Genomic DNA, 14,436 nt, shown 5'->3' on the forward strand with positions numbered 1-14,436 from the left:
CCTCACTTGTTCTGTTTAATAGGCCACAGAAAATTTTTAGACCAAAATTCAAGGCAGGCGATTTTCTTATCATCAAAGGAAAGTAGTATGTATAACTTTTAGGAACTAATAAAGGTATATAAATACATTCCTTTTCTTCACAGATTTCAAATTAAGGATGATTACTAACAAATATAGATTCATGCAGTCTGCTTTTTCCCAATCAGGCCTGAAGAGGAAAGAACCAGTGGCACGAATACTTGCTCCTAGCAAGCAAATATACCACAATTAACAAAATCTTCAAACTTCTAGAATACGGTCTATGATCAGTATTAGCAGCTCAATTGCTTATATACCCTCAGAACTGCAGAATAAACTTTTAAGAATAAAATGACAACAGAGATCATATTGTAAATATTGTATTTCTCTCACTCACAAAGCTGTATGAGATATTTGCTAGTTTTAATATGTATCCATAGGATTAGTACTCATATGGAGTACAACATGGAACAAGTGCAGAACTAAAGAAATAAGTCCATCTGAAAACAAAAGCACACATTTCTTAGGATTTAAAAATATTGCACATAATAAGGTTGCACAGAAATTACTGTTTTTATAAACAGAATGAGGTATTAGTCAATCTCTAAAGATGAGTGCAGAGAAGTAAAACCACACATACAAACAAATACATAAATCCACACTAAGACCTAGAGGGCCAACAACTAAGAAAGAAATGTGAAAAGATGTGTAAAGCAGCTATGACTTCAACACTACAAAATCATTAGCCAGGGATCAAACAGGTAACAATCTCTTGGCAATATTTCTTAAGTTTTCAACCTTCTTTTGGTCTTAAAGACTATGAGCAACACAATCATTTCCTTTTCCAATTCTTCCGCATGGTTCTGTGGTAAATATTAAACCATATTTTTCTCAAGTTTTCAGTGGAAATTAAACAAGATACTGCTTGCCATCCTTTGCTGAAAAACTGAATTATACAGTTTCACATACATTTTGCAACCTAAGTCAGAGATGCTACAGAGCATGCAATTTTAATTTAGCAAAAGCTTCACTCCAAAAGAATCATTCATGTTCACACAATTTAAATGTAGAATAACTTTTAAACTTTAACCTTTAAATATTTATCAGGCAAACTCAATTCTTTCCTTGGTAATGAAACTGGTCATGTTAATAAGCCCAAGGACAAGTAGATAAAAAAAGACCAGGCAGAATTATAATATCTTTTTTTAAAGAAACTTGTCTAATCAGGGAAATTAATTAGCTATTGGTATCCTAATTAAATGTTGCTGAATTGTCAAAAACAATTTAAATATACTTAATAGCTATGTTAAGTTAAGTGAAATCATGCACTTGTCAAAATAGTTCACAAAAAAATTCTTTCTGCATCAAAGATACTGAAGAGGAGTCAACTAATTGGGTTTAATGAGAACAGAAAAAGAACCAACTACTGTCCCGAACAGTCAGTGTATGTAGTAACCATATTTCCTCTTCGTTGAGTGACAGTCCTACAGTGCTTGCTAGATCCATGGAATCTATTTTCAGTCTGTACTGTATGTCCATTGTTGGTGGTGTCAAAACCACTAAAAGAAAACATTTTCTCCATATCTTCAAACATGTCATCAAACAAACCACCTCCAAAAGAAAACTCCTGGAAATGGTGCCTTTGTCTACTGGAACCATCCTGGCGTGTCTGGAAGTGATTTTCAAAATGCTTCTTCGACCGAGTATTTTGGTTTTGACCAAAAAAATCAAAGTCCTTAAATAAGTCATCAAAATTGAAGTTAAATGAGTGCTCAAAAGGACTTCCACTAGCTCTTTGTCCTTTACCACTAGTAAAAGCATTATGTCCAAGTGTATCATATTCTTTTCGCCTATTAGCATCTGAGAGAGTTTCATATGCTGAAAAGAAATAAAAATACTTTAGTAACTGAAAAGAAACAAAATTACATACGTCCAAACCTTTTAAATTTATCTATTTTATGAAAAGATTTCACAGCACAAATAAAACCAAAGCCTACAAGCATAAGAGTAAAGTTAAGAGTCACAAAAGGAAGAGACTTTTTGTCTTATCCACTGTATGCTATCAGCAGTAAGCACAATACCTGCCTCTAGTATCTATACAATAAATGTTAAATAAATGCTACCATTACTAAAAAGAATTATATGGGCAACAATTTCAGAGTTATTCTTCATACTATTTGTGTAAAATCACTGCTTGCATTAAATAATTTAATGAGCAAATTAAGAGGAATTCAGATTTTTCACCTCCTTACTAGTTGAAGTAAACGTTTAACTCCAACTCCCAGTTACCACCACCCGACATTAACTACTGAATGCTCAGGAGATGCAATCTGTTTCAGAATTAGTATTAAGTCAAAACTTGTTTTAACACTTTTCCTTTAAAGACAAATGTGGCTTTGAGATGTAGACCAAGTGAAGAAGGAAAAAAAAACCGGCATTTTTTTATGCTCAATAGTTTTATATTTAATCTCCATACTTCATAAAAATTTTAAATTTGAGCTATCTAAAATTCCTTCTAACATAGAAACAATAAGCGATTTTATAAAGTACACTTTCAACATTTTTAGATCTGAATGCCCAAAAAAGTATATACTTCCATACATCCAGGATCAAAATGTTATAAGAAAACAGCCTTGAGACTCTCACTACATTTAAGTATACATCCCACTTTACCTCTCATCTCCCACAAAACCTTCAAATGCATACAAACTTCTTACCTATCATTCTCCTTTACTACTTAATACCTTTGAGATCTTGGAGATAGTCATTTACATACCTTCTGCAATCTCTCTGAATTTTGCTTCAGCATCAGGGCTCTTATTTTTATCAGGATGGTATTTCATGGCCAACTTGTGAAAGGCCTTCTTGATTTGGCGCTCTGAGGCAGACTTTGGCACACCTAAGATATCATAGTAACTTCTGGAAGCCAAAATTAATTCAGTTATCATTAAAATGCAGATTGCAAAGATGAAAACTGATTGGGGAGTAGCCATTTCTAATATCCTAAAAAAGAAAAGAAAAAAAATTATGGAACTAATCTTTAGGTTTTTCTTTTAAAAGGAACTGAATGAGTTTTTAGGATTTAAAGTACACTAATGCAGTACCAAAATGTTAAGCATATATAATGTATCTTGTACTTGTTTCCCTGTTATTTCATTTGTACAGGCTTTACACTCCGTAAATTGGTACTAATCTTGAAAGCAAATATAATTCAACCAAATTGAGAAAAATCTTTCATGACTTTGCCTTTCCACTAACACTCTGGCCATAAACATACTAGATACAAAAATATTCAACAACTGCTATTTGATCAGTTACTATCAAAGCCTCACTACATGCAAGCCTTGTAAAAAGGATGGAAAATCAAAATACTTTTTGAAAGAATCGTAATCTTCAAGAATGTATATTCTAAAGGAGTTTAAAAAAATTTATCGGGAAAAAAGTTCATTACCAAGGTAAATAGCCCCGTATGTCTAAATTAGCAGTAATTTTCCCTCCCTAAGAAATAAGCTTCCCAGATGGCTCAGTGGTAAAGAATCAGCTTGCCAAGCAGAATACGCAGGTTCAATTCCTGGGTCGGGAAGATCCCCGGAGAAGAAAATGGCAACCCACACCAGAATTCTTGCCTGGAAAATCCTATGGGCAAAGAGAAGCCTAGACAGCGACAGTCCACGGAGTGTCAAAAGAGTCCGACACAACTTAGTGACTGAACAGCAACAAAGAAATTTTCAGTTTTCATTTCGGTAAAAGGAGCCAAGGATTGCACTTAGAGAATCTCAATATCACAATAATATTGACAACTCAACACAACAAAATGTAATCTATTAAAAAAAAAACTAAGATCTCATGTTTTGTTTAAAACTCGTAATTAACAAAATTTAGGATTTCTGCTAAGGGTGCCAAAAAAAAAAAAAAAAGAAAGAAATTTCATAGTTTGTACTACAGATAAGGTAAACTTACTTTCAAACTTCTCAGGAGTCATTAAAGTATTTCTCTAACCTCAATGAAGTTTCCACCTGGAATACAACTTGAAATTCTCGAGACTACAGATTAAATGGTTCGCGATTCAAAAAGAATTGATCCTGTTTTTTGAATATAGGAGAGCTTAAAAACCTAAGATGACATAACACGGCTGACGAAAGGCACTCTGGTTTGTGGAAACCGCCTGCCTTCCTCTCCTGTGGCCCGTTTGGAGCGTAATTAGCAGACAGATCACTTCTTTCCAGAGTTAGTCACAGTCACGGGTATCAAGGATCAAGTACAAACTCCTGGTTAAACGAACACAAACCGAGCATGTACTGAGGCCGTTCTCTAGCCAAAGGGCGGGTCTAACACTGGCAAAGAGGTACCTTCCTGGTTTAATAACTTCATTTCACAGTTTCAAGGTGAATATGCCATACTTTCCTAGAAGACTGACTGCCTTAAACTGACTCCTCATTCCTAAGAGGGACCCGGCGAGCAGTCCCGTGGGTCTCTCTCCCCAGAGCCGGTGACTGCTCGGCCTAAACCGTCAGCCCTCACCCATACTCGCCCCAGCAGACCAGACGTAGCCGTTGGCTTGTAGGGCTCGGGGTCCCACCCGGGGTCCGGCCGTGAGAGGAGCTGCCTGACGCCCGAAAAAGCCAGCGGCACAACCCCACGACAAATCGCACTACGCTGTTTCTGCCTTTCCCCTACTCTTTTCCTCAAGAACACCGGGCAGCCCGAAGCCCTAGCTGCGATCGTAGCGGACACCGAGGCCTAAACCCCCTCCCCGAGACCTCGGCCTCGTCTGTCGTCCGCAACCTCCGGCTGCTGCTGCTCCTAACCGGGACACTAACCAGCGACTCCACACGGCCGCTCTGCTCGGCCTTCACCCCGGCCTCAGCAGCTTCCGTGAGCCGATACGCGCCCACTGCCTCCCGTCCGCCGACCTCACACTCCTCTTGCAGCCGCGTTCCCGCACAGCCCGCTCCCCACTGGCTGGCGGGTAGCTGCGGGCGCCTACACCTCAGGAGAAGACCTACACGAAACGCTTTCCTATTGGCTCCCGCCTCCCCACCTGACCCTGGCGCCCTACGCGCACGTGGAAAACTGTTGTTGCTGATCAGCCCATGCGTCACTTCCGGCTCCAACCCCCGAAAGGGCTGAGCCGAAGCCGGCGGAAAGGGAAGTGAGTTCAGAGTTGCCGAGTCTTCCCAGTCCACCGCGCCTGGCGCAGGCGCGGTACCTCGGGGGCCAAGGACCTGCAGCCCCGCCTCGGTGAGGAAGCCCCGCCTGCGCCCCTTGGCGGCTCGGGTCTCCTGTGGCTACGCGGCAGCGATGCCCCGCTATTGCGCAGCGATTTGCTGTAAGAACCGCCGGGGACGAAATAATAAAGAGCGGAAGCTTAGTTTTTACCCGTAAGTTGCCCCTAACGCGGAAGCTTCAGCTTGCCTTTGGGTCGCAGTCCCGTGCCATATGGGGTTAGGGTTTGGCGTCCCTCCTGTCTGCTCCGTAAATTTGTCCTCGGTTCTCCGGGAGTGTTTGATTTCTGCGCAGGAGGAGGGGGCAAAGGCGCGAGTTGAGTCTATCTGGAAATGTTCTGATATTTCTAGGGAGGACGCTGGGCGTGTGGCGAGGTTTAGGGATCTGGTGGGGGTGTTAATAGGGCATTTTAAGCGGTAAAGTTTGAGCGATGCTTCTGGTTTTAGAGCATTTCCCCACCTCCCCTGACCTCATTTCTTTGGGAACACTAATCACTTCAGATGCATCAAACGTGCCGAATGGGAAGGTGCCCTCCAAGTTATCTTACACCTCCTGTGAGTTAGGTCGCGTAGATGTTATTCCATTTTCTTGTGAGAAAACTGAGGCTTTTCAGAAAAGATCAGGTAACTTACCTTGAAAGTTTTGTGGCAGAGGAGGAATTATAATCTGTCACCTGCTCAGGGCTCTAGATAATTCTTCATTCGTACAGAGAGCAGGTAGGTAAGGGCTGACAGGTTTTCCCCGCTCTCCCAACGTAGAGCGTTCCTAGGAAGCCTTTCCGAAGCGAGGAAACAATTGCTTTTATTTCGTAAAAGCGGAAAATTTGTTTGGGCCCTAATACCTGTTAGACCTAACTTTCCTAAAATTGAAGTGGCAGAAAGTGAACTCTGGAGAAGTAGGGAATATACCACTTTATTCTAAATTACTGTTTGTATTCCAAATAACTATAGCCACGAAATATTTTTTTGTGGAACCCCAAAAGTGCTCATTTTTATTTGGAACAATAGGGAAGAAGTATTGTGTACTACTTACTAGTAAGAGACACGGCTCCAAAGCCAGATCTAGGTTCAAATCCTGGCTCCATCACTTTGTAGGTGAACGACCTGTAAATTATTTAACCCTGCTACCTAAGACCTTCCGTCTGTAAAGTGGACACGTTAATAGTACCGAATTCACACGTAGCGTCTAAAAACATAAAATAGCACTTGGCATTCATAACATGCTTCGTGTTTCTGAAAAATCAACGTGTTTAGACTATTCTATAATTTTCTTTATTTCTTATGTGAAAGTGTTCGTCGCTCAGTCGTGTCCGACTTTTTGCGACCCTTGGACTGTAGCCCACCAGGCTCCTCTGTCCATGGAATTCTAAATAATTTAGCTCTAATGTGAGTGTCTTTAAGTTTTTTAGAAGTTTCACTAGCTATTTTGTGAAGTTTTTTTGACTTTAGACCTAAAGCTCATCGTTCAGTAATGACTCTTGCTTTCCATTATCTTACCTAATGAAAAAAAGCAAAAAACTGATAACTCTGAATGATTTGCACTATGTGCCATATTTCCAGAATTATCTTCCTTGAAGCCCTTCCACAGGTTGCAGAGATATTTTAGGGGGATAAACATACTCTGGTATATGAATGTCACTGGCTCTGAGGAGGTTTGTAGCAAAGAATCATGTTGAACTTAACACTATATTTCCCATATTTATTTGGCCTTGGATTTGTGGGGCTCATAACCTCAGACTAGGACTTCTTCAGTCTTGTGGACTGCATAGTTATTATTTTTAAGGAGGGAAAAATAATAATGCCATAGAAAGTCAATTATAAATTTTTATTCTTCAAAATGTGAATTTACTGAAAATGGAACTTTTTATTGACTTTTTAAAATTTCATGTGTAATCTGCAAAATAAAAATTGAGTTAGTTTCAGTCCCCTAATAGCATCCAGCTTGGAGAATTTTCTTACTAACACTGTAGCGTACTGGAAAATAAATTTATATTAATTAGAAAATTCAATGAATATAGTGCTCAGTTTATACCAGTGATTATTCTAAGTCCTCTGAAAGTAAAATTCTTTTTGCCATGAAATGCCTTTTCTTATTATGCTTATCATATTTGTAAGTTATTGATATATGTAAGGTTAAAAACTTTTCAAACTGTGTATGAATATCGTATCAATGGTAAAAACCTTCCAAAAGCAGATAATCTGATTTTTCTATGGAACGATATCTGGGTTAAAAATTATTTCCTGCCAAGCACCCAGGCTCTTTTCATCTAGCATCTTACTAAGTTAACAATATTTATTTTTTTATAAGATCTTGCACTACAAAGCATAAATGGTTGTGATTGGGAGGAATGTATAACAGCTGCTTCTTGTATGAGAACCTTTTATGTTACTGCTTTTTAAAAATAGGAAATTATTATCTAGTATGTGTCTTGGACTGTGTTCCTATAAAATCTTCAAAAGATGTGTGAATCACTGTTATTTAATACAGTTTAATTCAAACCTGTTTACACTGGTAGAATAAAGTTTTCTGTCAAATTCTGCAGCAAGTCCAAATTTTACCCTAAAACATGGTGTAGTGTGTTAGAGCCAACTCTGAATATCCAGACTATTTGGTACAGGAACAACACGTATAAAGAGCTGTCTTGCCTTTCTCTGTCTTTTCTATTTGTTTCCTGTTATAAAATATGAGTCTGCCCTCTTAACATGCTTAGTTCTCTTTCAGAACTTGAATACTTGAATTTCAGAGTTCCCAATCCACTGGTTAAAGAAGACTAGAAATGTTGGACTAGATTACAGATGGTTGGAATTGAGGCTGATTCCAGTAAAGAGAATGGAATATTAGTAGTTTTATAAGATATAGTATTCTTTTTATGTTAGCTAAACCATTTTTTGAATTAACATACCCTTATTTTAAAAATATTAATATGAAAGCCTTAGGTTTAATGCTTCTTATAGACAGGAAACGGTTTGATTTGTTATATTACTATGAAATATATTTGAATAGGAAATTTTAGTTAACAAAACTCTTCACTAGTTCTACAGACTATACAACAGAATGAAAAAGAAACATAATCCAGAGAAAATATGAATAGATTTATCCTTGTAGTAACATATATGTTTTACTTGAAGGGACCCTGAGTTATGTTTTATAAACCAGTCTTCTCAGACAAAAGCTTTGGCTGCACATCTCATATCTTGGCTTTCTTTGCTGCAGAGAAGATATGGCAGTAGTTGTCATGAAGATGCTGTTGTATGGGAGGAATGGTTGTCTTGTTTTTGTGGCCCTTAGGTTACCTATATATACAGGCCTGGAGTCTGGCATTATTGTTAAAATAATAGCAAAGTTTTCCTTTTTTTAATTTCAGGTTTCCTCTACATGACAAAGAAAGACTTGAAAAATGGTTAAAGAATATGAAACGAGATTCATGGGTTCCAAGTAAATACCAGTTCCTGTGTAGTGACCATTTTACTCCTGACTCTCTTGACATCAGATGGGGTATTCGCTATTTGAAACAAACTGCAATTCCAACAATATTTTCTTTGCCTGAAGACAATCAGGTATTGGAGGCAGGGAGTAGGGGAGAAGGGGCTAAGGCTGAGTATGGTGGCAGATTGCAGGGTGGCAGGTAGTCAGGAAGAGGGGAGGAGAGTGAAAAATAACTGTTGGGAAAACACATACTTGAGAAAGGAAAACTAATGTGTACTTTTACTGAAAGTGATAATTTTTTAATAAACCATTCTGAAGCATAGCTTAAGAGGAGCCAAAGATAACACATACATAAATTCAGGTTAAGTTTTTAATGTAAAGTAATGACCTAATATTTTTTTACTAGCCTTGTGAATGATCTGAGACTTTTCTTTATATATTGAATATGCATAATGTTTTTAAAAAATGCTTTCACATATATTTTGAGCTGTTACATACTGAAAACATTGTTTAACTGAATACATTTGTTTGGCCAGTATACTACTCAAAGTTATGCTGAAATAGCACTAACTAATAAGAGGATAAAGCCTAGTAAGGACATCTTTTTTAGAATTTAAAAATGTTATTTTATAGGAGAAAGATCCTTCCAAAAAAAAATCTCAGAAGAAAAAATTGAAAAGTGAGAAAGAAGTATGCCTAAAAGCCAAGTCAGAAGAATCTTTTTCATCAAATGAGCCAAAGAAGCATCCAGTTAATACAGATCTCCTCCCTGAACATGCAGAATTACTTGAATCATCTGCCTTGGTAAAGCCACCAGATCCAAAAGCAGAAAGTGTGCAAAATAACATATTAACTCTTAGTCTAGTTAAAGAAGATACCAGAAAACCAGCATCTACCTTGCAAACATCAGTTAACCAAGACATGGGTATAGGTGGTTTTCACACATCATTTGAGAATCTAAGTTCTACAACTATTACTTTGACAACTTCAAATTCAGAGGGTATTCAGCAGCCTTTAGAAACCCAAGAAGTGATTGAAATAACTACTAATCATCTTGCTAGCCCACACTTTACAAATAATTCTGTGGAAATTAAGTCAGCACAGGAAAATCCATTCATATTCAGCACAGTTACTCAAACAGTTGAAGAATTAAACACTGATAAAGAATCCGTTATTGCCATTTTTGTACCTACAGAAAATTCCAAACCTGCAATTAATTCTTTTATACCTGCCCCCAAAGAAACAGTGGAAATGGAAGAAGATATAGACATTGAAGACTCATATAAGGATGAAGACTATGAGTCAGAAGTTTTACAGATTGAGCATTCTTACTGCAGACAAGATATAAATAAGGAACATCTTTGGCAGAAAGTGTCTAAACTACATTCAAAGATAACTCTTCTTGAGTTACAGGAACAACAAACTCTAGGGAGATTGAAGTCTTTGGAAGCTCTTATAAGGCAGCTAAAACAGGAAAACTGGCTATCTGAAGAAAATGTCAAGATTATAGAAAACCATTTCACAACATATGAAGTTACTATGATATAGATCAAGAGGTTTTCAAGTTTGTGGCTTTCATGTAAGATTTCTGTTAGCCAAACCAAATTCTGTGTAAAGTGAACTTTTTCCTGTGTAAAGTTCTTAACCTTAGTGAAGCTCAGCAAGTGCTCTAATGTTATGAACTGCATCCTATTCTTGTTATGCTCATTTTTTGAAAACAACTAGAGAGTTGTTGGGTAGATGACATTTCATTGCTTGTTAATTTTTCAAATTTAAAGTAAAAATACAGTGAATAAGTAATATGATTCAGTCATAAAATGAGAGAACACAGATATGGTAAACAAGAGCCCAGAATAGAAGTCAGATTCCGGAATCAGTCGTGATTCCACCATTGAGATGTGTCTTGGACAAGTTACTTATTGAGTCCTAGTCTCTTAATTTGTAGAAGGAGGGCACTTAACTAGATCTCTTACATAGTCTGTTTCTTTGTAGTTTCTTCCCTTTTTAGAAGATACTTTTAATGGAACAAGTTTTCTGTATGATAATCTTATACTTACACAAAAGTGGATGCTGGCTAGAATTTTCTATTACCTGTTGGAATTGTCTCAAAATTCTGTGTTGCTTGACCTTTGGGCTGTAATTGTTTGTATTATACAGCTTCCTTGTTGGCTCAAGCAGTAAGGAATCCACCTGCAGTGCAGGAGATCCAGGCTTGATCCCTGGGTTGGGAAGATCCCCTGGAGAAGGGAATGGCAACCCACTCCAGTATTCTTGCCTGGAGAATCCCATGGACAGAGGAGCCTGGAGGTCTACAGTCTGTGGGGTCACAAAGAGTCGGACATGACTGAGTGACTAATATTTTTTGTATTTTACCGGAAAATACTCCTGTTAGGTTTTATTCCAGTTGAACTAAAATAAGGAATCAACCATTAGCCTAATTCCTAGGAGAGGTACTTTAAACTTGAAAGAATATGTATCTTATATGTAGCTGACCATCATAATACAGAGTTATTTAAACTTCTTGACACCCTGCAATTAAAGTTATTTTTATAAACCAAAAATTTCAATGAGGTTAATTTTTTAAATATTTTTTAGGAATTAACAGTTTGTATCTATTTAAAATGTATAACCTTTAAACATGTGCTTGTGTCCTTTTAAAATTCCAGAATAATAGAATAATACTTATTATTATACCTTCCCACTTACGTGTATTTTATTAAAAGAAATTATAGATAGGTGGTGATGACCATGGCTTTCCAGGTGGTGCAATGATAAAGAATCTGCCTGCCAATGCAGGAGATGCTGGTTGATCCCTGGGTTGGAAAGATTCCCTGAAGTAGGGAATGGCAAGCCACTCCAGTATTCTTGCCTAAAAAATTTCTTGGACAGAGTAGCCTGACAGGCTACAGCCCATGAAGTTGCAAAGAGCTGGACGCGACTGAGCACGCACACGTGGTAATGACCTTAGGGAGACAAGTAGGAAACAGATGAAGGATGGTTTTTTTATTTCTATGAGGTAGTAAATGTGTTTTGGTGCTGGAAAATAGGATGTGCTCAATAAATAGTTGACTACATAGCAGATAGTATTTTAATTGTTTTTCTAAGTGGATGGTGATTATTTGGGGTCATATTTCACTTAGTTTTTTAGGCTAATAAAATAATAATATATGAATGTGTGTCACCTAATGATAAAAACAAGTTGATCAGAGGTGTCCTTATAACCTTGGTGGGGGAAATCCTTAACATTTTTGTATAAATTATGTACATATAACTAATAAAGTTGATATATTATTTTTAAGTTCCATTTTGATAATATTGAAAATACATACTCTAAATGTAAATAGCCCTTTTAAGTCATTTTAAAGTGTTGTACATTGTAATTATGTTCTATTTTTAGTTTACTCAGGAATAATTTGGGAGATGGCAATGGCAACCCACTCCAGTACGCTTGCCTGGAGAATCCCATGGGAGGAGCCTGGTAGGCTGCAGTCCATACAGTCACTAAAAAAGAGTCGGACACGACTGAGCAGCTTCACTTTCATGCATTGGAGAAGGAAATGGCAACCCACTCCAGTGTCCTCCCCTGGAGAATCCCAGGGACGGGGGAGCCTGGTGGGCTGCCATCTATGGGGTCGCACAGAGTTGGACACGACTGAAGCAGCTTAGCAGCAGCAGCAAGAATAATTTAAACTAATTGTATTTTTTTTAATTACTATATTACACGTATCTAAGATACTCTTGACTTTTGTATATTCAGTTCAGAATGTTCCAACTCAGTTAACTGTTAAATTTTATATGGGGGTTTTGACCAACTTTATTTCTTACTTGGATTATTATAGGAACTTCTTAACTAGTAGTACGTATATTTTGGATCTCCTGCTTTTGTGTCTTCCTGGACTCTGCTGTTAAGTTTTTTACCTAGACTATACATCTAGCTGTATCACCTGTGTGCCACTTAACTGTCCTAGCTCAGAAATCGGTAATCACCCTTTAATACCTACAGAATAAATCAAAACTTGTTTCCATCATGTTTATTATCCTCTGTGATTCTGTTCATCCTGTGTTCTAGCCATACTGGAATCTTAGCACTTCTCAAACATGCTAACTTTGTCTTTCTGCTTATTTTGTTCTCTAAATTCAACCAGTTAAAACTGCATTTCAACTTTTACCAATCAAAATTACTTTTCTTTGTTTCTACGGGGCTTGTATTATAACACTGTAGCAGTGCTTATGCGTTTTTTTAAATTCATTTTCGTTGGAGTATAGTTGCCTTTGTTCATCCTTTTTTTATATCATGATGTTATGGCTTTCTGTTCGACTTGACTGCTTTTTTTTAAAAATTCTAGTGTTTATTGAATAAATGAAAATACAGCTTTTAAGGATCAAAGAGACGTGTTCACATGGGCTGGGGGAAGGTAATGTGATGAAGTAAGAAGTAAAAGCAGACAAGAGCATCCCTGGCTTCATCACCAGGGCTCAGCTTCACTTTTGCTTCACTGACTATGTAATGTTCACTCAATAAAGGTTTGGATGAATATTCTGAATTCGCCTACTTAGAATTTCTTATTATTTAAAATAAAGAACCTTCTTAACAAATATGTCCTTCATACCTTGAGAATGTTTAGGGAAGGATATTGATATTCATATAGTCTTTGAAACATTCTATGTTTCCAGTGGACAGTACAATTTACCAGTTATCTGCTTAATTGATTTTTGTTGTAGAAGCCTATCCCCACCACAAACTTTCCTCCTTTCTATCCCAGATAATTAGAAAGGATATTAAGTCTAGGATATTAAAGGATATTAAGAAGCTGTATATCTTTATGCCTTCACTTCTAGGAGATTGGTAAGTCAAATTTAAAAAGATGTCATCATAAATAATACATGGCATTGATCTAAACATCAAGCAGGAAATTTTTCTGTATACTTTTGATGAAAAAAATCAGTCATGCATCAAGAGTTAGAATATTGATGTGCAGATGAATTTTTATATTACTAGCTAAATTGAACAGTTCTGTCAACTAATTTGGTGTTCAAGTACATGCTTTTTTCTTTTTTGGAGTATGCTGTTTTGTTTTTCTGTGGATGAGGTGAGTGGGTTAAAACACAACTGTCAGGGGAAAAGCTATAGAGAAGGGTCAGGGTGGAGATACTGACCAAGATACATCTGTGTTAGAGAAACTTTCTTCAAGGAATGGTCTGTTTCATTTATCATTTTTAACCTATTCACCACCCTCTGATTTTTTGGCTGCCTGACCACCTCATCACCAGTGCACTTTTCCTCCATTCCTTCTCAGCCACCTCATTTCCATGGTAAGTGGTAGACCTTTGTAATTTCCAGTAGTTGCATCCCCTTTGAAAATTGTCAACTTCAAGCTCTTCATTCTGACCACCAGCTTCTGTTCTTTAGCATAGTTACTGGAACAGCTTACATTGCAACCAACCCTTTTCCATGGTCCATCATCCCTGCAGTAGGTTATCTTTTCCAAATATGGCTGCAAAATATCTCTCATCCTATATTCTCCACAGTGTGACCTTACCACTCCATTATCAAGAGGTGGAGATTAATTCTCTACAATTTTCTGGAAAAGAGTATGACTGCTTTGATTGGTAAGAGTATAGTAAAAGTGACACTGCCAATTCCAAACTCAGCCTGTAATGGGCCTGACAGCTTTCATTTCCTCTTTGGAGCTTCACTTCCTCTTAGGATGCCAGGTGCCATGTAAGATGTGTGATTATCCTGAGATCATCCTGGAAAAACCAGTC

General features: G+C 37.4%; 2 protein-coding genes across 3 annotated transcripts; one reads left to right on the top strand and one right to left on the bottom strand.

Annotated features, from left to right (window-relative positions):
* Window positions 1-382: 382 nt before the first annotated feature.
* DNAJB9 (DnaJ heat shock protein family (Hsp40) member B9) lies at window positions 383-5,021 on the bottom strand. 2 transcript variants are annotated; one of them, XM_043873036.1, is made up of 3 exons: window positions 4,839-5,021; window positions 2,795-3,021; window positions 383-1,896 (listed from the first exon to the last, which is right to left on the bottom strand). In XM_043873036.1, exons 2-3 carry the CDS (start codon window positions 3,009-3,011, stop codon window positions 1,442-1,444), a joined length of 672 nt encoding a protein of 223 aa, XP_043728971.1. In that variant the 5' UTR covers window positions 3,012-3,021; window positions 4,839-5,021; the 3' UTR covers window positions 383-1,441. The 2 variants fall into 2 exon arrangements, with proteins under 2 accessions (XP_043728971.1, XP_043728972.1); XM_043873037.1 differs by lacking the exon at window positions 4,839-5,021 and adding an exon at window positions 3,979-4,811.
* A 150-nt stretch (window positions 5,022-5,171) lies between these two features.
* Window positions 5,172-13,214, top strand: THAP5 (THAP domain containing 5). The gene is made up of 3 exons (XM_043872925.1): window positions 5,172-5,399; window positions 8,609-8,801; window positions 9,304-13,214. The coding sequence occupies exons 1-3, from the start codon at window positions 5,320-5,322 to the stop codon at window positions 10,216-10,218; spliced, it is 1,188 nt and encodes a 395-aa protein (XP_043728860.1). The 5' UTR covers window positions 5,172-5,319; the 3' UTR covers window positions 10,219-13,214.
* Window positions 13,215-14,436: the final 1,222 nt, after the last annotated feature.

The sequence above is a fragment of the Cervus elaphus genome, chromosome 18, assembly GCF_910594005.1.
Source record: "Cervus elaphus chromosome 18, mCerEla1.1, whole genome shotgun sequence".
NCBI classification, from domain to species: domain Eukaryota; kingdom Metazoa; phylum Chordata; class Mammalia; order Artiodactyla; family Cervidae; genus Cervus; species Cervus elaphus.

Coding starts and splice junctions, on each gene's coding strand:
- DNAJB9 (XM_043873036.1), bottom strand. CDS start 3,011: ATGGCTACTCCCCAATCAGTTTTCATCTTTGCAATCTGCATTTTAATG. Junction 1,897..2,794: donor ATTCAGAGAGATTGCAGAAG/GTATGTAAATGA, acceptor ATTTCTTTTCAG/CATATGAAACTCTCTCAGAT.
- THAP5 (XM_043872925.1), top strand. CDS start 5,320: ATGCCCCGCTATTGCGCAGCGATTTGCTGTAAGAACCGCCGGGGACGA. Junction 5,400..8,608: donor CGGAAGCTTAGTTTTTACCC/GTAAGTTGCCCC, acceptor TTTTAATTTCAG/GTTTCCTCTACATGACAAAG. Junction 8,802..9,303: donor CTTTGCCTGAAGACAATCAG/GTATTGGAGGCA, acceptor GTTATTTTATAG/GAGAAAGATCCTTCCAAAAA.